This window comes from Gadus macrocephalus, chromosome 11 (assembly GCF_031168955.1).
Source record: "Gadus macrocephalus chromosome 11, ASM3116895v1".
Taxonomy (NCBI): Eukaryota; Metazoa; Chordata; class Actinopteri; order Gadiformes; family Gadidae; genus Gadus; species Gadus macrocephalus.
This window is the reverse complement of record NC_082392.1, coordinates 847418-868057: the sequence shown is the minus strand read 5'-3', so window position 1 is coordinate 868057 and position 20640 is coordinate 847418. Positions and strand designations below refer to the sequence as shown.

General features: G+C 52.3%; 2 protein-coding genes across 7 annotated transcripts in view; one reads left to right on the top strand and one right to left on the bottom strand.

Moving 5' to 3' along the window:
- The window catches only part of pole (polymerase (DNA directed), epsilon), a 42248-nt gene extending 38322 nt beyond the window's left edge, over positions 1–3926 (bottom strand). Inside the window, 8 exon segments of the mRNA XM_060065608.1 lie at positions 86–166; positions 247–391; positions 687–841; positions 916–1008; positions 1138–1182; positions 1296–1376; positions 2612–2738; positions 3665–3926. Of these exon segments, the coding sequence (XP_059921591.1) occupies positions 86–166; positions 247–391; positions 687–841; positions 916–1008; positions 1138–1182; positions 1296–1376; positions 2612–2738; positions 3665–3738 (801 nt within the window). The 5' untranslated portion in view covers positions 3739–3926.
- A 388-nt stretch (positions 3927–4314) lies between these two features.
- Positions 4315–20640, top strand: part of acacb (acetyl-CoA carboxylase beta) — a 43744-nt gene continuing 27418 nt past the window's right edge. For 2 of the 6 annotated variants that reach the window (XM_060065604.1, XM_060065602.1), the window contains exons 1-22: positions 4318–4427; positions 5622–6294; positions 8324–8456; positions 8569–8707; positions 8859–8968; positions 9058–9139; positions 9270–9368; positions 9934–10043; positions 10302–10412; positions 11034–11243; positions 11644–11814; positions 12054–12215; positions 14050–14213; positions 14853–15003; positions 15812–15915; positions 16438–16519; positions 16643–16788; positions 18076–18226; positions 18638–18772; positions 19449–19595; positions 19811–19999; positions 20532–20632. In XM_060065604.1, the coding sequence (XP_059921587.1) occupies positions 5642–6294; positions 8324–8456; positions 8569–8707; positions 8859–8968; positions 9058–9139; positions 9270–9368; positions 9934–10043; positions 10302–10412; positions 11034–11243; positions 11644–11814; positions 12054–12215; positions 14050–14213; positions 14853–15003; positions 15812–15915; positions 16438–16519; positions 16643–16788; positions 18076–18226; positions 18638–18772; positions 19449–19595; positions 19811–19999; positions 20532–20632 (3350 nt within the window). In that variant the 5' untranslated portion in view covers positions 4318–4427; positions 5622–5641. Of the gene's footprint in view, positions 4428–5428; positions 5494–5621; positions 6295–7197; positions 7370–8307; positions 8457–8568; positions 8708–8858; positions 8969–9057; positions 9140–9269; positions 9369–9933; positions 10044–10301; positions 10413–11033; positions 11244–11643; positions 11815–12053; positions 12216–14049; positions 14214–14852; positions 15004–15811; positions 15916–16437; positions 16520–16642; positions 16789–18075; positions 18227–18637; positions 18773–19448; positions 19596–19810; positions 20000–20531; positions 20633–20640 lie in introns of those variants that run through there. The other 4 variants (XM_060065607.1, XM_060065603.1, XM_060065605.1 and 1 more) reach the window with 4 other exon arrangements.

The following is a 20640-nucleotide window of genomic DNA, read 5'->3' as shown; positions in this document are numbered from 1 at the left end:
CGGAAGAGCAGAGACACACGTGATGCCCACCGGGGAACGAACCCGATGTGAGGGCGAGGTACGGAGCTACAGCAGGGGTTCTTACGGGTCGCTCGACCAGGTCGTCCCGGCGGACGATCTCCGGAGGGTAGGCGGTGCCGCGGTACCGGACGTTGTACCAGTGGGCCTGAGGAGAGGACGGAGCGTCAGAACACCCAGAGCACCCAGAGCGTCCCCACAGGAGAGCTGAACGGAACCGGGCCTCACCACGTGGATCTTCAGGTCGATGGACACCCGGACGTGGTAGGGCACGTCGTACTCCCTCATGTCCACCACGTTGTCCAGCTGGTCCGACATCTTCTTGTAGCGCCCGTCCTCCTCCTCCATCGTCACGCTGCCGCCCGCCATGGCACTAAGGAGCAGAACCAGAGAACCCACGGGTCAGAGGAGCAGAACCACGGGTCAGAGGAACAGAACCACGGGTCAGAGGAACCACGGGTCAGAGGAGCAGAACCCAGGGATCAGAGGAACAGAACCACGGGTCAGAGGAATAAACGGGTCAGAGGAACCACGGGTCAGAGGAGCAGAACCCAGGGATCAGAGGAACAGAACCACGGGTCAGAGGAATAAACGGGTCAGAGGAACCACGGGTCAGAGGAGCAGAACCCAGGGATCAGAGGAACAGCGAGGGTCTCGGGTCTCGGTACCTGGACAGCATGGTGGTGTAGGCGTCGTTGGACTGCTCCCGCTCCCGGTTCTTCCGGACGGCAGGAGCGATCTCGCGGCGGACCCTGGTGAGGTCGTCCACCGTGCTGAAGGACAGCTTGACGTAGCTCCTCTTCAGACCCACCAGGTGGTTGGGCTGCGGACACAAACACCCGTCAGACCTGGACTGGGCCGACTGGTGACGGCGTGGGCCTCAGGGGCCGTACTCACCAGGTCCAGGTCCTCCTTGGAGATCACCTCCAGCTTGGACAGCCTGCCCTGGTACTTCTTGGAGAGGTAGGAGATGACCTCCCGCTCACAGTTCTGGGGGAGGACGAGATCACTCTTACTCTAAATATTCTTAATATCTTAGAATGCTTAATGTTTATTATGCTCAATATCTTAATGTCTTACTGCTTCATCAAAGAGGCCCATCAGGAGACTTTCACTCACCTTTTTAGTGGCTATGTAGAAGTAGGGCTTGAAGGGGAGTGCTGCCTGCAGGCAGAAGAAGGAAGCGGGAATACACATGAGGCACTGTACGGTTATCGATGGCGATGACATAGCTATCTGCAGTGCATTCAGCAAACTGCAGCACTGAATCAAATCACCTTGAAGCGACTTCCGTCCTCCTGGATGAAGTAGTAATCCACAGCACCGACCAGTCGTTTGTCCTCGTCCAGGATCTCAGTCTGCGGCAGAGAAACGGACCCAGGAGTCATTAACGCCCACCTCAAGCAGACGCACACAGGAATACCTCCCAGACACTTCCTACACGGCAGGTTAGCCTCAAGCAGACGCACACAGGAATACCTCCCAGACACTTCCTACACGGCAGGTTAGCCTCAAGCAGACGCACACAGGAATACCTCCCAGACACTTCCTACAAGGCAGGTTAGCCTCAAGCAGACGCACACAGGAATACCTCCCAGACACTTCCTACACGGCAGGTTAGCCTCAAGCAGACGCACACAGGAATACCTCCCAGACACTTCCTACACGGCAGGTTAGCCTCAAGCAGACGCACACAGGAATACCTCCCAGACACTTCCTACACGGCAGGTTAGCCTCAAGCAGACGCACACAGGAATACCTCCCAGACACTTCCTACAAGGCAGGTTAGCCTCGCACCTGGACTCACAGCAGCCAGTACAGGACAGTAATATGAATGAAACGAAGAGATGTAAAATGTTAAATATGAGTAAAACTACAAGAATATAAACAACAAATCAATATCTATGCACACACTATGGTGGTGGTAGCAATGAAGACGGGAACGCAAAAAAAGTAGATAACCTGGTTAGGAGGGGGTCCTACTAGATAACCTGGTTAGGAGGGGGTCCTACTAGATAACCTGGTTAGGAGGGGGGTCCTACTAGATAACCTGGTTAGGAGGGGGGTCCTACTAGATAACCTGGTTAGGAGGGGGTCCTACTAGATAACCTGGTTAGGAGGGGGGTCCTACTAGATAACCTGGTTAGGAGGGGGGTCCTACTAGATAACCTGGTTAGGAGGGGGGTCCTACTAGATAACCTGGTTAGGAGGGGGGTCCTACTAGATAACCTGGTTAGGAGGGGGTCCTACTAGATAACCTGGTTAGGAGGGGGGTCCTACTAGATAACCTGGTTAGGAGGGGGGTCCTACTAGATAACCTGGTTAGGAGGGGGGTCCTACTAGATAACCTGGTTAGGAGGGGGGTCCTACTAGATAACCTGGTTAGGAGGGGGGTCCTACTAGATAACCTGGTTAGGAGGGGGTCCTACTAGATAACCTGGTTAGGAGGGGGTCCTACTAGATAACCTGGTTAGGAGGGGGTCCTACTAGATAACCTGGTTAGGAGGGGGGGTCCTACTAGATAACCTGGTTAGGAGGGGGCCCTACTAGATAACCTGGTTAGTGGTCACAGCGTGGGGGGTCGTGGACGTACCGGGTGCATGTTGACCAGCCAGCCCGTCTTCTCTCCCGGCTCCTTCATCCGGTCGAAGCCGAAGCGGGCGTCCATCTCGTCGGTGAACTGACTTCGCTCCAGCCGCTTGGCCGCCGAGTTATCATCCCTGAGAACACACAGACCCCCTGGTGTTAGGATCATCACCACAGACCCCCTGGTGGTAGGATCATCACCACAGACCCCCTGGTGGTAGGATCATCACCACAGACCCCCTGGTGTTAGGATCATCACCACAGACCCCCTGGTGGTAGGATCATCACCACAGACCCCCTGGTGGTAGGATCATCACCACAGACCCCCTGGTGGTAGGATCATCACCACAGACCCCCTGGTGGTAGGATCATCACCACAGACCCCCTGGTGGTAGGATCATCACCACAGACCCCCTGGTGGTAGGATCATCATCACAGACCCCCTGGTGGTAGGATCATCATGACCTCTGTGGTGCTGAGGAGAGGAGATCATCATGACCTCTGTGTGTCTGAGGAGAGGACCGACGTCCTCACTCGTCTATGGAGCAGAACTCCTCTGGAAGAGGCGGACTGGAAGACTTCACAACCTGTCCACACGATTCAACAGCACCCTAAAGCAAACCTTTCTATCTTAGCGTTCTCCTGGTGATCACTGAAGGTGTCATCTACCTGGTGACGCGTCCTGTCAGCCGTGCCCTGCTCTGTACCACCTCTCTCTACAAGAAATGTATTTATTGTTCCTGTTGTGTTTCCTTGTTAAGCACGTTGTGTTGTGTATTGTATTGACCCTGGTGTTTAGTGCTGTTTTCAACCAATCTCTTGTTCTTGTTCCTACTGGATATGGTTGATTCGCTTGTGAATCCGTTTTTATTGCTATATTGAACGAAAAGCGAATCGATACATAACGTTGATTTAATCGGATTTGACTGATGGTGAACTTTAATATTGAACTGAATGGTGTTCAGGCGGAGGTCTGAGGAGCCTTAAAGGTCTGATACGCAGTGTGGTCTGAGGAGACTTAAAGGTCTGATACGCAGTTCGGTGGTCTGAGGAGACTTACTGCTGGTGGTCCTGATCTGCGCCCCCTCCAGGTCCACGGTCGGCCCGGTACCGTCCGGTGTTCTGATAAACCATCCTCGCTCTTCCAAGTTATGAAGTCCACGAAATTAAGTCCACCGTTTTGTAGATGTTATCGTAACGGCAAAACAAAAGAGTTGTCAATTATTTAGATAACATAGCAGTGTTGTGGTCCGCCATTAGCCGCTCTGACAGCGCTGGTTCTGTGTTCCTATTTTGGCGCGTTTCTGCTGGTTCCCGCGAGACCGGAGACAGTGTCTGCGTCTGCTCCGCCCCTGGCACCGCCCATGGACCCGCCCCCAAGGCTGCTGGTGCGTTCAAGGCATGTGGGATGGAAGACATCGATGTAAAGAGTCCCATTTTTAAAACCCATGGCTAAGTCAGTCTTGACGAACACTTTTGGAAAATGCAAAAATCTTAGGACTGGCAATGTTTTTCTGCAAGGTTGTTCTGTTTCCAAAGTATCCCGTGAACACTTTGAAACCGATTTGAATTGAACGGCAGGCGACAGCTAACATTTAGTGTGCATAGTGGACTCAACCTGTATCTACAAGTTGGATGCTCTTTTTACTTGATAATAATTACTCAAGGAAGGTAATCCTTGATTGCATCCCTGCCCACCCCACGCCTACTTTGGGGGCGGTTCCCTCGCTCAGGAAGCCCCCCCCCCATCGCCTCCGGCTAGTGAACGTCCACATGTTTACCAGATCTCCTCAGGCATGGGCGGCCTGGAACTGTTCTTAACGGTAGGTGATTATAGACCTTCCTGGAAACAATCATGAGATCTTCGATAGAGAAACTCTGATCGGTTGTTCAGTGAACCTGGAGGTTCTTCAGAGAGACGCAGTTACAAGTGGACTAGAATGAGGCTCAGGTCAAACTAGGTCCGCTATTGCACGTTAAGAGCGCTTAGCCAGAGTCTTTATAGCTGTCGTTTCCGGCTGTCAACAACACGCTCCCACATGTTGTTGTTCACATGTGAACGTGAACTTGAACTTGTTAAGCTGTATTTAACTAGTTAACTAGTCAAGGCTTCCCTGTGCGGTAGCTGCTCGAGCAATGCTAAGTTCAGCACTCCTAATACCTGCGTACATTTAAGTTGTCCCATGGACATATCATATGCAAGAAATAGTTTTCATTAAGTTATTGCTATCATAATGCATCTTAATAAAGCATAAAAATACCTTGGTTTCAAACTAAAGTGATGAGTTTGTTAAAGTTATGCAGGATTGCATCATTACTGTCACAGTTAAGTTACCTCCCCTGTCAAGCCGGCAGTGTGACCCGCAATGAACTGAAGAGGTTTTGCCTATTAGTTGGACATTTTAACATTCTCTAATAATCGAATTTATTTTTATGTCTGAATTGAACATTATGCCTCTCCTTTAAAAAGCCCACAGTCAAACGTATTGTTTTGATGACCTCCTAAGAGGCACTGATGCAGGTTAGACTAACCGCCATCTGATAGGAACCGTTTTATGGAGAGGCATCTTATCAACGAGACAAATTAATTACTGTGGTTGTCCTCAACTTAAAGAGGAACTGGGCTCAACTCACCCAAGCCTCTAGTCAGGCTGGGCGTCAGCCACCACCAACACCCCATTTGTTGTTTGATGTTTTTATCGGCGCTCACTTTATTTCCGAGGGTCCAAGTCGTCTGTGTGGCTCATATCTGTGCTGTGTCCACCTCCACTAATCTCTAGCTCACCCCCGTGCCTAAGTGTTGACCTTTATCCCACAAGGCTCTCCTGTCAGCTGCCGCATATCAACGGTTTCCCAGTCCCTTAGAAGATCACCGCAGTCACACATTAGGTTAGCAGACCAACCCCCTCCCTGACCCAGAAGATAGTCCCTCATCGAAGGCTGGGACGCAGACACACAGGTCCGTTCAGAGTTTGTGAACACATGTATCTGATCCAGTCTCTGCGCTCTCCCTGCAGTACAGAGCGGCTGCCGCTGAATGCTGCCTCTCGCCCTGCTGGGATTAGTCGCGCTCTTGCTCTTGTTCCTACGGTGGCGGTCGCACACCGAGGCCAAGGCAGGGATGCCTGGAGGAGGACAAGCCTCCGCTGCGGTGCCCGAGGAGCTGCCCGCTGACGCACACGCCCCCCCTGGACCGGAGGAACAGCCCCAGCAGCCCGCCGCCACGCGCAGCACCGCTGCCCCCGCTGGCCCGGAGGACCGCGGCTCTCAGGTCGGCGGCGCAGCGACAGGTGCTGCTCCACAGCCTCCAGGGGCCTCAGGAGCGGCGGTAGGAGACCCCCGCCCGGAGCAGACCCCCGGCGGCGGGGAGGCCGAGAGCCGGCCGACCACCGCACTCCGCCCCCTGATGGCGTTCAAGAGTCCCCGGCCCAAACTGGCCTTCATCCTGGGAGCGTCCGAGGACAACTCCTCCGATGATGACGGGCCTCTAGTCGCCAAGCCCCCGTCAGGTCCCTCCCAGCCCCCGTCCACCTCCAGCTCCACCTCCAGCTCCAGCTCCACCTCCACCTCCAGCTCCACCTCCACCTCCAGCTCCACCTCTAGCTCAACCTCCAGCTCCAATTCCACCTCCACCTCCACCACCCCTCGGCTGACCTGCACAGCCCCGCCACGGGCAAGCTCTGTGATGAAGTAAGCACCCCCCCCCCATAACACACACACACACCACCCCTACACCACCCCTACCCCACCCACCCTAGTTGTGGCTAAAATCCAACTTGAATGAACAACCTGAGGTGGGTGTGGTTGTGTTGGGCTGGTTGTGTGCGTCTGTGTGTTGGAGAGTTGACGTGTCTGATTGTCCTCGGTCTGTCCCAAGCTGCCTGCAGTCGGCTGGCTGCGTGTCGTCTGCGTGTCCTCTCTGAGCGTTGTTATTGTCGCATGCCGCACACTTCTGTGCGCTATAATTGGACCGTCTCTCCATGCCGTTCAAACGAGGTCCGAGTCTGGCAGGGTCACGTTACCGCTGGACAGGAACACATTGTATTAAACACACAAACATGGTATGTACTTTTTTGCCCTCTTATAGTCTGCAATAGATGAAGAGCTGAAGCCTGCCTTGCTTTCTGCTCTCCATTCTTTATTTTATTTCATTCATTCATCCTCTGGTCTGTTTTGTTGCACTGACCGTCTGAATGACGGAGGGACGTTCTGTTTGCCTTGGTGTTGGAGTGACATATTATCACACTCACAGAGGGGGCAACGTAACAAGATTTAGTTCTTGAACTGCGTATTTCTGTCCTCATATTACAGTATTCTCAATAGAGATCTTGTGGGATTGTTTTGAACCTCAAGGTCAAAATAGTAAATACAAATGTATGTACCTGTACAGGTGGGATCCTTCTCCACACGTCTTCTGCTCTGTTGGTTTAGTGTGGGGATTATCGAGAGGGAAGCACCAATCTGTTCTCTTCTTCAGTCATTTGGTTTTTAAGTGGTGTTCCTTGGCTGGCCTGAGGGTGTGTTTACCTTGCCTGTGATTGGGTAGGCCCCGGCACGTGCGTGTCTGCCTCCCCAGAGCTCTGCCAGGGAGTAACCTCACTGGGAGGGAGCAGCTGAGCCGCACAGCCTCGGGGCCGGCCCTCAGTCCGTCAGTCCTGTTATCGGTGTGTCCTACGTGTTAATTGCACCGGTGAAGTCTGCATGGCGCTGTACTATGGAGACGACAGGCCAGGGTTCAACTGGCTTCAGTGCCCTCTAAAGGTTGGTTCCTTTTAAACCCAAATGGTTGAACTGCACTTCCTTCCTTTGTTTGTTTGTGCACGTAGCCTTTATGATTCTGTGGCTGGCAAAACACAAAGCAGCACGTAGGCAAAATCCTCTGCATCTCATTCCATATGGCGTGAGGGGTAGGAGGCGACAGGACGTGCACGTGCGTGGTGTTGTTGTTATGTAACAGGTAGAGGTTTGACGCTGCACGTGGAGGTCTGAAGGAAAACAAAGGCTCCAACAATTTGAGAGTAGGAAGTGAAGCAGATTAACAGGGGAACTATACGGCTACAGTAATTCCACTGCAGCATTCACTATATCTGAATGCATGCCAACACAAGGAATAAACACACTGTTCCCCATAATGTGTACAAGAACAGACGTGTGTTGGCAGAGTAGAACGATGTTGAAATTAATGGATATCTTGTTCTTTCATGCTTAAGAGGAAGGAAATGAGTCAAGCAACAAGTGGGAAGGTTATCTTTTTAATCTCAAGTGTACAAAGTTTGAAATAGGAGATTTAAGTCTAAAGTTCAAATCAGGTGTGAGGCTCTGAGCATGAACTGAAAGCTCGTTTAGAAGCTGTCAGTGTTGGTAGCCTCTCCTGCTGTCCTATAAACCTGCAGTGATGGCATTGTTTAGCTCAAGATAAACAAGTCAGATTCTCTCCATGTGACTCAGAAATGTGTTGACCGCTGAAGTCCAAGAAGAGTGTAGTCCTGGACTCTAGTCTTGGACTATGGTCTTGGACTATCGTTATTATTCAGCGACCTTATGTAGGCCTCAAAACAAAAGGTGGACAGATCTTCACCTGGGCTTCGGTTTATCTGCAGCTGCTGGATCCTCAACCTGCTCTTGGATCAACACTCATTGAGATGTAGAACTATGATGATGTGGATGCATCAGTCTGTGAACCAGGTAGTAGCACTAATAAACCCTTTGTGTTCTTCAGGCCTAGCATGTCCGGCCTCCACCTGGTGAAGAAAGGACGTGAACACAAGAAGATGGATCTGCAGCGGGACTTCACCGTGGCCTCGCCTGCAGAGTTCGTGACCCGCTTCGGTGGCAACCGGGTCATCGAGAAGGTAGTGTGGTCTCGGCTCTCTGCCCTGGCTTCAGTATCTTGGAGCTATTCTTTTAGTGCATGCTAAATAACTCCACCATGTCTCCTCTCTCCGTACCCTCGTGGCGTTCCAGGTGCTGATCGCTAACAACGGCATCGCGGCGGTGAAGTGCATGCGGTCCATCCGGCGCTGGTCCTACGAGATGTTCCGCAACGAGAGGACCATTCGCTTCGTCGTCATGGTTACGCCTGAGGACCTGAAGGCCAATGCAGGTAACGATGAGCTTCGGTTCGGTACGTTACGTCATGTTTGGGTGGTGTCGTTGTCCTGCCGGTGAGACAGACCCATGCTGGGTGATAAACACCGAGGTGTGGTAAGAACCTCTTCTCTTTGACCCGGGGAATAACACGCGTTTCTCTGCAGAGTACATCAAAATGGCGGACCACTATGTGCCCGTGCCGGGGGGCCCCAACAACAACAACTACGCCAACGTAGAGCTGATCGTGGACATCGCCAAGAGGATCCCGGTCCAGGTAGAGCTCATCGTTCCTCACAGCCACAGTGATCAGTGTTGTTGGACAGAACTGGGCGGTACTGAGGCTCTGCGTTCGTCTCCCCCCAGGCCGTCTGGGCCGGGTGGGGTCACGCCTCGGAGAACCCCAAACTACCAGAGCTGCTGGACAAGGCCGGGATCTCGTTCCTGGGTAAGACGCTCGCCGAGCCCGGGCGCGCGGGGAGGACCTGTTGTTCCTGTTGATTCTGGTTTGGGGTGTTGTGGGGGAACTGGTTTCAAACGGTTGACTGACGGTTGCCATGGGGACGTGTTCTGTGCAGGCCCGTCCAGTAAGGCCATGTGGGCGCTGGGGGACAAGGTGGCGTCTGCCATCGTGGCCCAGAGTGCAGACATCCCCACGCTGCCCTGGAGCGGGTCAGGTGAGTTACTTTCACTTTTACATTAGGGCCTCGAGCCTTTAGGGACGCTGTCATCCAGAACGACTTACAGTCAGTACATTAGTGAGAAGAAAGAGAAACAACAATATATCTCTGTGGGTACAGGAAGGAGGTTCGTAGAACCAAGTGCCAAGTACCATCACTAGGTTAACCCATTCCCCGAATACAACAGAGACAGCTAGAACAAAGATAGCTAGCTCTGGCTATGAAACATAGCCAGAGCTAGAGTGATGGATCCACCACACACCTACCCAATATCTCCTCTTTAAAGAAGTATATTGGTAGTTATCTCAAGTAAGTCTTAAACTCAGTCTGTCTCTGGGTGGGGGTCCAGGTCTGACTGAGTCTGTCTCTGGGTGGGGGTCCAGGTCTGACTCAGTCTGTCTCTCGGTGGGGGTCCAGGTCTGACTGTGTCTGTCATTGGGGGTGGGGGTCCAGGTCTGACTGAGTCTGTCTCTGGGGGTGGGGGTCCAGGTCTGACTGAGTCTGTCTCTGGGGGTGGGGGTCCAGGTCTGAACTGAGTGTGTCTCTGGGGGCGGGGGTCTAGGTCTGAGGGTGGACTGGACCGAGGAGGACCAGCTCCTGGGGGAGGTCATCAGCGTGCCCCCAGAGGTCTACGCCCACGGCTGCGTCCGTGACGTCGACGACGGGCTGGCGGTAAGACGGGAGACACCAGGTCAAAGCTGCTGTAGGACAGGGGGGGGGAGAGATCCTGATTGGTCAGAAATGACCGATCAGCTTTAATAACCCTACTGTATATATGTGAGCGCTTAAATCGTACCTACCTCACCTTTAATAACACTAGTATATACATATAATAGCTCTTAGCTCTTACCTACCTCACCTTCAATAAGACTAGTGTATATATAATATATACAGGATGGTATATATATCATGTCCACGGCTCTCCCCCAGGGGGCGCAGCGGATCGGCTACCCCGTGGTCATCAAGGCGTCGGAGGGCGGAGGAGGGAAGGGAATCCGGAAGGTGGAGAGCGTGGAGGACTTCCCCAACCTCTACCGACAGGTCTGGCCCACCGCCTCACTCCGGCGCAGTACCCCCTCTGTCCACCGTGTCTGAGAGATGAGCAGCGAGAGGGGCAGCGTGGGGCAACTGTCCAAAAGAAAACTAAGAAACAACAGGGGGAGTTAACCTTACTGAACAAAGAACCGTCATATTATAGATATCATATCTAGATCTATAGATATCATATCTAACCCTAATATCTATAGATATATACATATTGATCTATATCTATCTATAGATATAGATGTAAAGACAAAGAACAGATAGATAGCTGTAGATATATAGATATGTGTATTTATATATATATGTGCGTCTTGTTATCCCAGGGTCCAGGCGGGGGTTCATGCTAGTGTCTTGTTGTCCAGGCGGGGGTTCACGCTGGTGTCTTGTTGTCCAGGCGGGGGTTCATGCTAGTGTCTTGTTGTCCAGGCGGGGGTTCACGCTGGTGTCTTGTTGTCCAGGCGGGGGTTCATGCTAGTGTCTTGTTGTCCAGGCGGGGGTTCATGCTAGTGTCTTGTCGTCCAGGCGGAGGTTCATGCTGGTGTCTTGTCGTCCAGGGGGGGGTTCATGCTAGTGTCTTGTCGTCCAGGCGGGGGTTCATGCTAGTGTCTTGTCGTCCAGGTCCAGGCGGAGGTTCCGGGCTCCCCTATCTTCATCATGCAGCTGGCTCAGCACGCCCGCCACCTGGAGGTGCAGATCCTGGCCGACCAGTACGGCCACGCCATCTCCCTGTTCGGGAGGGACTGCTCCATCCAGAGGAGGCACCAGAAGATCATCGAGGAGGCGCCCGCCACCGTGGCCGCCGCCCTGACCTTTGAGCAGATGGAGCAGGTGAGGGTTCCAGCGTCGTCGTGTTATAAGTTAAAAGGAATTTAACCTTTCTAACCTCTGGCCACTTAAAGCGCTTCACATTTAGTTCCTCACATTCAACCACTCGCACACACGTTGTCACACCGACGCCGCATCAGCCAAGCAAGGTGCCTAGCTCAGGGACACTTAGGAGGAGCCGGGGATGGAGCCAGCAACCTGCAAGCCCTCCCTTCCCCCTGAGCCACGGGTCTGTCTCCCGGGCTGACCCCTGACCTCGGTGTCTGTCTCCCGGGCTGACCCCTGACCTCGGTGTCTGTCTCCCGGGCTGACCCCTGACCTCGGTGTCTGTCTCCCGGGCTGACTCCTGACCTCGGTGTCTGTCTCCCGGGCTGACCCCTGACCTCGGTGTGTGTGTGAGCAGCATGCGGTGCGCCTGGCCAAGATGGTGGGCTACGTCAGCGCGGGCACGGTGGAGTACCTCTTCTCAGAGGACGGCAGCTTCCACTTCCTGGAGCTGAACCCCCGCCTCCAGGTGGAGCACCCCTGCACCGAGATGATCGCAGACGTCAACCTGCCGGCGGCACAGCTGCAGGTGGGCTCCCCCAGAATGACCAGGCCTAGTCTCTCTCTCTCTCTCTCTCTCTCTCTCTCTCTCTCTCTCTCTCTCTCTCTCTCTCTCTCTCTCTCTCTCTCTCTCTCTCTCTCTCTCTCTCTCTCTCTCTCTCTCTCTCTCTCTCTCTCTCTCTCTCTCTCTCAAAACACGTCTCTGTGTCAGAAGCCAAAAACCGATGAACCCCCGTTCAGTTGTTCTTCCTCTGCTGTGTCCTCCAGATCGCGATGGGGATCCCCCTGTTCCGGATCAAAGACATCCGCCTGCTGTACGGGGAGACCCCCTGGGGAGACTCCCGAATCCACTTTGAGGCCCCCGACTGCGTCCCCTCCCCCCGGGGGCACGTCATCGCAGCCCGCATCACCAGCGAGAACCCGGACGAGGTGAACCCGGTTCTAGTGTCACTGTGAGCTGGGGTCTGGTGGGGGTAGTGAACCTGGTTCTAGTGTCACTGAGCTGACCTTAGGTCTGGTGGGGGTAGTGAACCTGGTTCTAGTGTCACTGTGAGCTGACCTTAGGTCTGGTGGGGGTAGTGAACCTGGTTCTAGTGTCACTGTGAGCTGACCTTAGGTCTGGTGGGGGTAGTGAACCTGGTTCTAGTGTCACTGTGAGCTGACCTTAGGTCTGGTGGGGGTAGTGAACCTGGTTCTAGTGTCACTGTGAGCTGACCTTAGGTCTGGTGGGGGTAGTGAACCTGGTTCTAGTGTCACTGAGCTGACCTTAGGTCTGGTGGGGGTAGTGAACCTGGTTCTAGTGTTACTGTGAGCTGACCTTAGGTCTGGTGGGGGTAGTGAACCTGGTTCTAGTGTCACTGTGAGCTGACCTTAGGTCTGGTGGGGGTAGTGAACCCGGTTCTAGTGTCACTGTGAGCTGACCTTAGGTCTGGTGGGGGTAGTGAACCTGGTTCTAGTGTCACTGTGAGCTGACCTTAGGTCTGGTGGGGGTGGTGAACCTGGTTCTAGTGTCACTGTGAGCTGACCTTAGGTCTGGTGGGGGTAGTGAACCTGGTTCTAGTGTCACTGTGAGCTGACCTTAGGTCTGGTGGGGGTAGTGAACCTGGTTCTAGATTTACTGTGAGCTGACCTGGGCCCGGTTTCCCGATAAAGTTCACTCTTAGCGCGCTACGTAGACTCCTACATTTAAACTAATCAAGGTTGTTTACCTCTATAGGCGTGGTTCCCGAACGGTCTCTTAGGAGTATTCTAAGCAACACCCCTTCGTTCCCATTCTGTCGGCTCCGTGGCCAGCGTCAAAAGTAGAGAAATGTTAAACTTTTCAGGCAGAGTAGGATCCGTCGGCCAATCAGATCGTGGCTATGCAAATACACTCCATGCGACTACTGGATCCATTTTGCAATAACAAACAGGAAGAAGCAGGAAAAATCTGGCCGTTATATTTTTTTAAAGAGATGTGGAATCGATAGGATCTTTTGTATTTACATCCACACATTTGATTGGCTGCAGGCTGCGCCCACAAACACTAGTCCCCTATGCGTCAGAGACGCCCTCGGCCGTCCGTCGGCTGACGCAGGTAGTGTGAACGCGGCGTCAGTCGCCGTGTTTTGTCTACAACACATCAAGGCTCAGAGGGCGGCTGAGGCATATCAACCTTTTAGCGATTTGTGATGTCAACACTGCATTTATTAAGGCGTATCCACAATATCAACAGAAAAGTGGACAGCAGACAGAAGTTTGAACGATCTCTGTATGGCAAGAGCACCAGGCCATGCATTATTATCTTCAAAGCATACAATAAACCGGCTTCAACATCACCACCGCGTCCGTGGTGGAGGAGTCCAGTAAAAGCCACCGAGGTGAGGTGTAGCACGGACCCTGTTAGCCTCCACCTGGGGGGCTGCGACACCTGTTGCTCAATATACATCAGGTGTGCAGCCCCCCCCAGCCCAGAGTCACCTCACTCTGACTCGGGTCAGGTGAGGCTAGTGACCCCGGCCATCCCCACTCCCACTCCCAGTGGAAATAGGAACTGAACTGAGAGGTTTCAGTCCGACACGCGTTTGGGAATAGGCCTGGCAACGTCAGGCCTACGTTATAACTTTTATAACGCATAACGTATCGTTCTCATCCTGACTTGTAAGTCTTGTTGGAGTCTTTGGATGCAAGCATTTGCTCAATGACTAAATGTAATATTTCTGTCCTTTATTTATCGGGGTGCTTCTGCTCGACCTCTGACCTGCTCTTCTGGCTCTCCCTGCAGGGCTTCAAGCCCAGCTCGGGCACGGTGCAGGAGCTGAACTTCCGCAGCAGTAAGAACGTGTGGGGTTACTTCAGCGTCGGCGCCACCGGCGGGCTGCACGAGTTCGCCGACTCCCAGTTCGGCCACTGCTTCTCCTGGGGCGAGAACCGCGAGGAGGCCATCTCGTACGTAGCTCTGAGCGGTGATGTGGTCGTGGGAGTCGTGAGTGGTTAGTGTAGCGGGTCGTGGTGTGAAGGAACTGCTCATAATGCAATAGCTGCAGTTCAGGGGGCAGTGGGCACACAGCACCAGCCTGAACCCCACAACGTTAAGCTCTTGGTGAAAGTATTTAATTTGACCCCGATGGCTAATCTGATTATATCCTACTGGGGGCTCATTACAGAGACTCCTAACTCTGAAATCCTATCCTATCGTAACATAGGAAGGCAATTAGGAGGTTTGGTATTACTGAAGGAGATTACTTAGGAAGAACTTAGGAAGAACTTAGGAAGTAACTCAGTAACTTAGGAAGAAATCCTATCTTTTTTTAGGGTAGGAATTTAGCCATTACAGAACTATCCGGAGTTAGCAATTTCTTAAATTAGGATCCCTAAACTAGGTGGCCATGCACCCTGTCCTAAATCCAAAATAATAAAAAATCAACAACCATCTGAAATGTTATAATTGACATTTCTTCCACATTTTATTATTTATTTTGTTGGTATTGTACCATTAGATTAACTTTTTATGTAGCTCACACCATTTGACCGTGGCTCTTTTCTGGAGATGTTTGGATGGTCTTCTAAAGCCTGGGTGGTCCCCAGGAACATGGTGGTGGCCCTCAAGGAGCTGTCCATCAGAGGGGACTTCAGGACCACCGTGGAGTACCTCATCAAGCTGCTGGAGACGGAGTGCTTCAGGAACAACGACATTGACACCGGCTGGCTGGACCAGCTCATAGCAGAGAAGGTTCAGGTAGAGAACCTTCAGTACTAGAACCTCCTGGACCAGCTGATAGCAGAGAAGGTTCAGGTAGAGAACCTTCAGGACTAGAACCTTCTGCACTAGAACCTTCAGGACTAGAACCTTCTGCACTAGAACCTCCTGGACCAGCTGATAGCAGAGAAGGTTCAGGTAGAGAACCTTCTGCACTAGAACCTTCTGCACTAGAACCTTCTGCACTAGAACCTCCTGGACCAGCTCATAGCAGAGACGGTTGAGGTAGAGAACCTTCTGGACTAGAACCTTCTGGACCAGCTCATAGCAGAGAAGGTTGAGGTAGAGAACCGTCTGGACTAGAACCTTCTGGACCAGCTCATAGCAGAGAAGGTTGAGGTAGAGAACCTTCTGGACTAGAACCTTCTGGACCAGCTCATAGCAGAGAAGGTTGAGGTAGAGAACCGTCTGGACTAGAACCTTCTGGACCAGCTCATAGCAGAGAAGGTTGAGGTAGAGAACCTTCTGCACTAGAACCTTCTTCACTAGAACCTTCTGCACTAGAACCTCCTGGACCAGCTCATAGCAGAGAAGGTTGAGGTAGAGAACCGTCTGGACTAGAACCTTCTGGACCAGCTCATAGCAGAGAAGGTTGAGGTAGAGAACCTTCTGCACTAGAACCTTCTTCACTAGAACCTTCCCGCCGAGCTGATAGCAGAGAAGGTTGAGGTCCAGTAGGTTCCGTGGGACGGTTCTTCCTGTTGGAGCCTTGGGGCCTGCTGACAGCGGGGGGGTGCAGGTCCAGCAGGACGGGGTTCTCCTCCTCTGAGTGCGGTTGTGTCTGCAGGCGGAGCGCCCGGACACCATGCTGGGGATCGTGTGCGGAGCTCTGCACGTGGCCGACGCCAGCTTCAGGAAGAGTATGGCCGACTACCTGCACTCCCTGGAGAGGTCTCATCTATATTAATATTAATAATGTACCGTGGAAATAGAGGGCCGTCTTATTAATTATAGGAAAAATCAATATTATTATAATACCTGATCAATACATTCCCTGATCAATGCATTCCCTGATCAATGCATTCCCTGATAATTACGTTCCCTGATCAATACGTTCCCTGATCAATACGTTCCCTGATCAATACGTTCCCTGATCAATACGTTCCCTGATCAATGCATTCCCTGATCAATGCATTCCCTGATCAATGTGTTCCCCGATCAATATGTTCCCTGATCATTACGTTCCCTGATTAATGCGTTCCCTGATCAATGCGTTCCCTGATCAATGCGTTCCCTGATCAATGCGTTCCCTGATCAATGCGTTCCCTGATCAATGCGTTCCCTGATTAATGCGTTCCCTGATTAATGCGTTCCCTGATCAATGCGTTCCCTGATCAATGCGTTCCCTGATCAATGCGTTCCCTGATCAATGCGTTCCCTGATCAATGCGTTCCCTGATCAATGCGTCTCCAGGGGCCAGGTGCTTCCAGCAGCCAGTCTGCTGAACTCGGTCAGCGTGGAGCTCATCTATGAAGGGGTGAAGTTCGGCCTGACTGTGAGTGCTCTCTCTGTGCCCTCGTTCCTCCTCATACCGTGAAGCGATCCACTACAACAAAGTACTGAATCAAGGAACTCTGACCCCTGACCTCTGACCTCTGACCTCTGACCCTGTGCCCAGGTGGCCCGCCAGTCCCCCACCACCTACGTCCTGATCATGAACGCCATGGACATCGAGATCGACGTCCACCGGCTCAGCGACGGAGGGCTGCTGCTGTCCTACGACGGCAACAGCTACACCACCTATATGAAGGAGGAGGTGGACAGGTACTACACTACAGCTGCACCACCTACATGAAGGAGGAGGTGGACAGGTACTACATTACAGCTGCACCACCTACATGAAGGAGGAGGTGGACAGGTACTTCATTACAGCTGCACCACCTACATGAAGGAGGAGGTGGACAGGTACTACATTACAGCTGCACCACCTACATGAAGGAGGAGGTGGACAGGTACTACACTACAGCTGCACCACCTACATGAAGGAGGAGGTGGACAGGTACTACACTACAGCTGCACCACCTACATGAAGGAGGAGGTGGACAGGTACTACATCACAGCTGCACCACCTACATGAAGGAGGAGGTGGACAGGTACTACATCACAGCTGCACCACCTACATGAAGGAGGAGGTGGACAGGTACTACATTACAGCTGCACCACCTACATGAAGGAGGAGGTGGACAGGTACTACATTACAGCTGCACCACCTACATGAAGGAGGAGGTGGACAGGTACTACACTACAGCTGCACCACCTACATGAAGGAGGAGGTGGACAGGTACTACATTACAGCTGCACCACCTACATGAAGGAGGAGGTGGACAGGTACTACATTACAGCTGCACCACCTACATGAAGGAGGAGGTGGACAGGTACTACATTACAGCTGCACCACCTACATGAAGGAGGAGGTGGACAGGTACTACATTACAGCTGCACCACCTACATGAAGGAGGAGGTGGACAGGTACTACATTACAGCTGCACCACCTACATGAAGGAGGAGGTGGACAGGTACTACATTACAGCTGCACCACCTACATGAAGGAGGAGGTGGACAGGTACTACATTACAGCTGCACCACCTACATGAAGGAGGAGGTGGACAGGTACTACATTACAGCTGCACCACCTACACGAAGGAGGAGGTGGACAGGTACTACATTACAGCTGCACCACCTACATGAAGGAGGAGGTGGACAGGTACTTCATTACAGCTGCACCACCTACATGAAGGAGGAGGTGGACAGGTACTACATTACAGCTGCACCACCTACATGAAGGAGGAGGTGGACAGGTACTGCACCTGGTATCAAACATTAGAGGGGGTTTGTTGATCCCACAAAGGGAATTTGGAGAGTTACTTCTTTTTAAAGCTGCTCTATAAAATAAAATTAGTTTTTGCTAGAATTGTGTTTAATTTTTACTTGATCAGGGATGAGCAGTAAACCAAGGCAAATGGTCTTGAACTTGAAGGGGAAATAACTGTCATGGTTGTTAGTAGAATTGCTTTTCTTTCCATTAACGTGTTCTCTCTTCCTGAACCCAAGCTACCGCATCACCGTGGGCAACAAGACGTGCGTGTTTGAGAAGGAGCGGGACCCCACCGTGCTGAGGGCGCCCTCTGCTGGCAAGCTGCTGCACTACCTGGTGGAGGACGGCGCGCACGTGGCCGCGGGGGACTGCTACGGGGAGATCGAGGTGGGGGCCGCAGAGACAGGCGGGGGCCTTGTTTGCACGCTGCATGACTGTGGTGCGCCTTATCCCCCCCCCCCCCCCCCCCCCCATGGAGTAAACAGGACAGGATCGGACACCTGAGACACTCAGACTTGTTTAGAAATTGATTTTTTATTATTTATGATTTATTATGTTACATTTACATTTCTACTACTTGTGTGTGTGTGTGTATATATATTTATTTATGTGTGTGTGTATATATATATATATATATATATATATATATATAGTTATAAATACATAAATAGATATAAAGGGATATAGATCTCTATCTTACGGACCTTTATATAGTTGTGCTGTGACGATCCTTCCCCGATGTGGGCTGGATGGTGTGTTGGATGCTGATTGGTTGATGAAGGCCCCCCGTGTCCCCAGGTGATGAAGATGGTGATGACGCTGATGGTGACGGAGACGGGCTGCATCCACTTCGTGAAGCGTCCGGGCGCGGTCCTGGTCCCGGGCTGCGTGGTGGCCCGCATGGCGCTGGACGACCCCAGCTCCATCGTCCTGGTGAGGCCCTCAGAACCCTCCAGGACGCTCGGGGCGCTGCCAGGAGAACGGCCTTTATCTACCAACCTTCAGAGGCAGAGTGCACTCTTCATGTTCTCAAATGAACATGAAGACAACCCACCAATACAGACCGTTCATTAGCTGGAACAATAAGGGAAATCAGTTTATTAGTGGATTAGTTTTTATTCACTTCTACTACCTTCTTTAGTACATACACAGTACTTATTCTACCTCTACTATACTACTGCTACTAATACTACTGCTACTATAGTACTGCTACTATACTACTACTACTACTACTACTACTATTCTACTACTACTGCTACTGCCTGTAGTATATTACTACTGCTACTATACTAATACTAATAATAATACTAAACTACTACTACTGCTACTATTAACATACTTCTGCTACTGATACTTCTGCTACTGAAAATAAGATAAAGTGGTATCTTATTTTCTGTAACCTTCTGTGATTTCTCTTCTCCCATCTTATCGACCCTACTCTTCCTAGTTCACGACCAACCCATTGTCCTCTCAGTCAGGGCGTTGAGATGATCCGTACATTGAATCACGTCTGCCCCCGGTGCTAGCTGATAGCGCTATGCTAGTGATGGTCCCCTCCATGTGCTCCTGGTGGAGTAACCCTGGGGTCCTCCTCCTCCTCCTCCCGCAGGTGGAGCCCAACACCGCCCCCCTGCCCCCCCAGCAGCCTCTGCCCATCGTGGGGGAGAAGCTCCACCAGGTGTTCCACAGCGTGCTGGAGAACCTGGGCAAGGTGATGGACGGCTACTGCCTGGCCGAGCCCTACTTCAGCAACAAGGTGAGCAGGTTTCTAAGAACATCCTCACCGAACCGAGAGCGATCTATTGTTGTTTCTCTTTCTTCTCACAAAGTTGTACTTTGGATAAAAGCTAAACACCCTAAATGAAAATGTAACTTCCGGCTCTGGTGGTGCAGCTGTACTTGTTCTGCATTCTGTTGTAATGTCCGCCAGGGCAGCATCTTGAGCGGGCTGTGGCGTGGTTCTCCCCCCAGGTGAAGCAGTGGGTCTCCACCCTGATGAAGACGCTCAGGGACCCCTCGCTGCCGCTGCTGGAGCTGCAGGACATCATGACCAGCGTGGCGGGCCGTGTCCCGCCCGCCGTGGAGAAGGCCGTCCGCAAGGTCATGGCCCAGTACGCCAGCAACATCACCTCCGTGCTCTGCCAGTTCCCCAGCCAGAGGGTGAGAGACCGGAGCCTGACCGCCAGAGCCTGGCAGCCAGATCGCTAACGTTCTCCTCTAGCTAACGTCCTCCTCTAGCTAACGTCCTCCTCTAGCTAACGTTCTCCTCTAGCTGACGTCCTCCTCTAGCTAACGTCCTCCTCTAGCTAACGTCCTCCTCTAGCTAACGTTCTCCCCTAGCTAACGTTCTCCTCTAGCTAACGTTCTGCTCTAGCTAACGTTCTGCTCTAGCTGACGTTCTCCTCTAGCTGACGTTCTCCTCTAGCTGACGTTCTCCTCTAGCTGACGTTCTCCTCTAGCTAACGTTCTCCTCCAGCTAACGTTCTCCTCCAGCTAACGTTCTCTCCTAGCTAACGTTCTCCTCTAGCTAACGTCCTCCTCTAGCTAACGTTCTCCTCTAGCTAACGTTCTGCTCTAGCTGACGTTCTCCTCTAGCTGACGTTCTCCTCCAGCTGACGTTCTCCTCTAAACGTTCTCCTGTAGCTAACGTTCTCCTCTAGCTGACGTTCTCCTCTACGTTCTCCTCCTCCAGATCGCCAACGTTCTGGACAGCCACGCGGCCACGCTGCAGCGGAAGGCGGACCGGGAGGTGTTCTTCATGAACACGCAGAGCATCGTGCAGCTGGTCCAGAGGTCCGCTC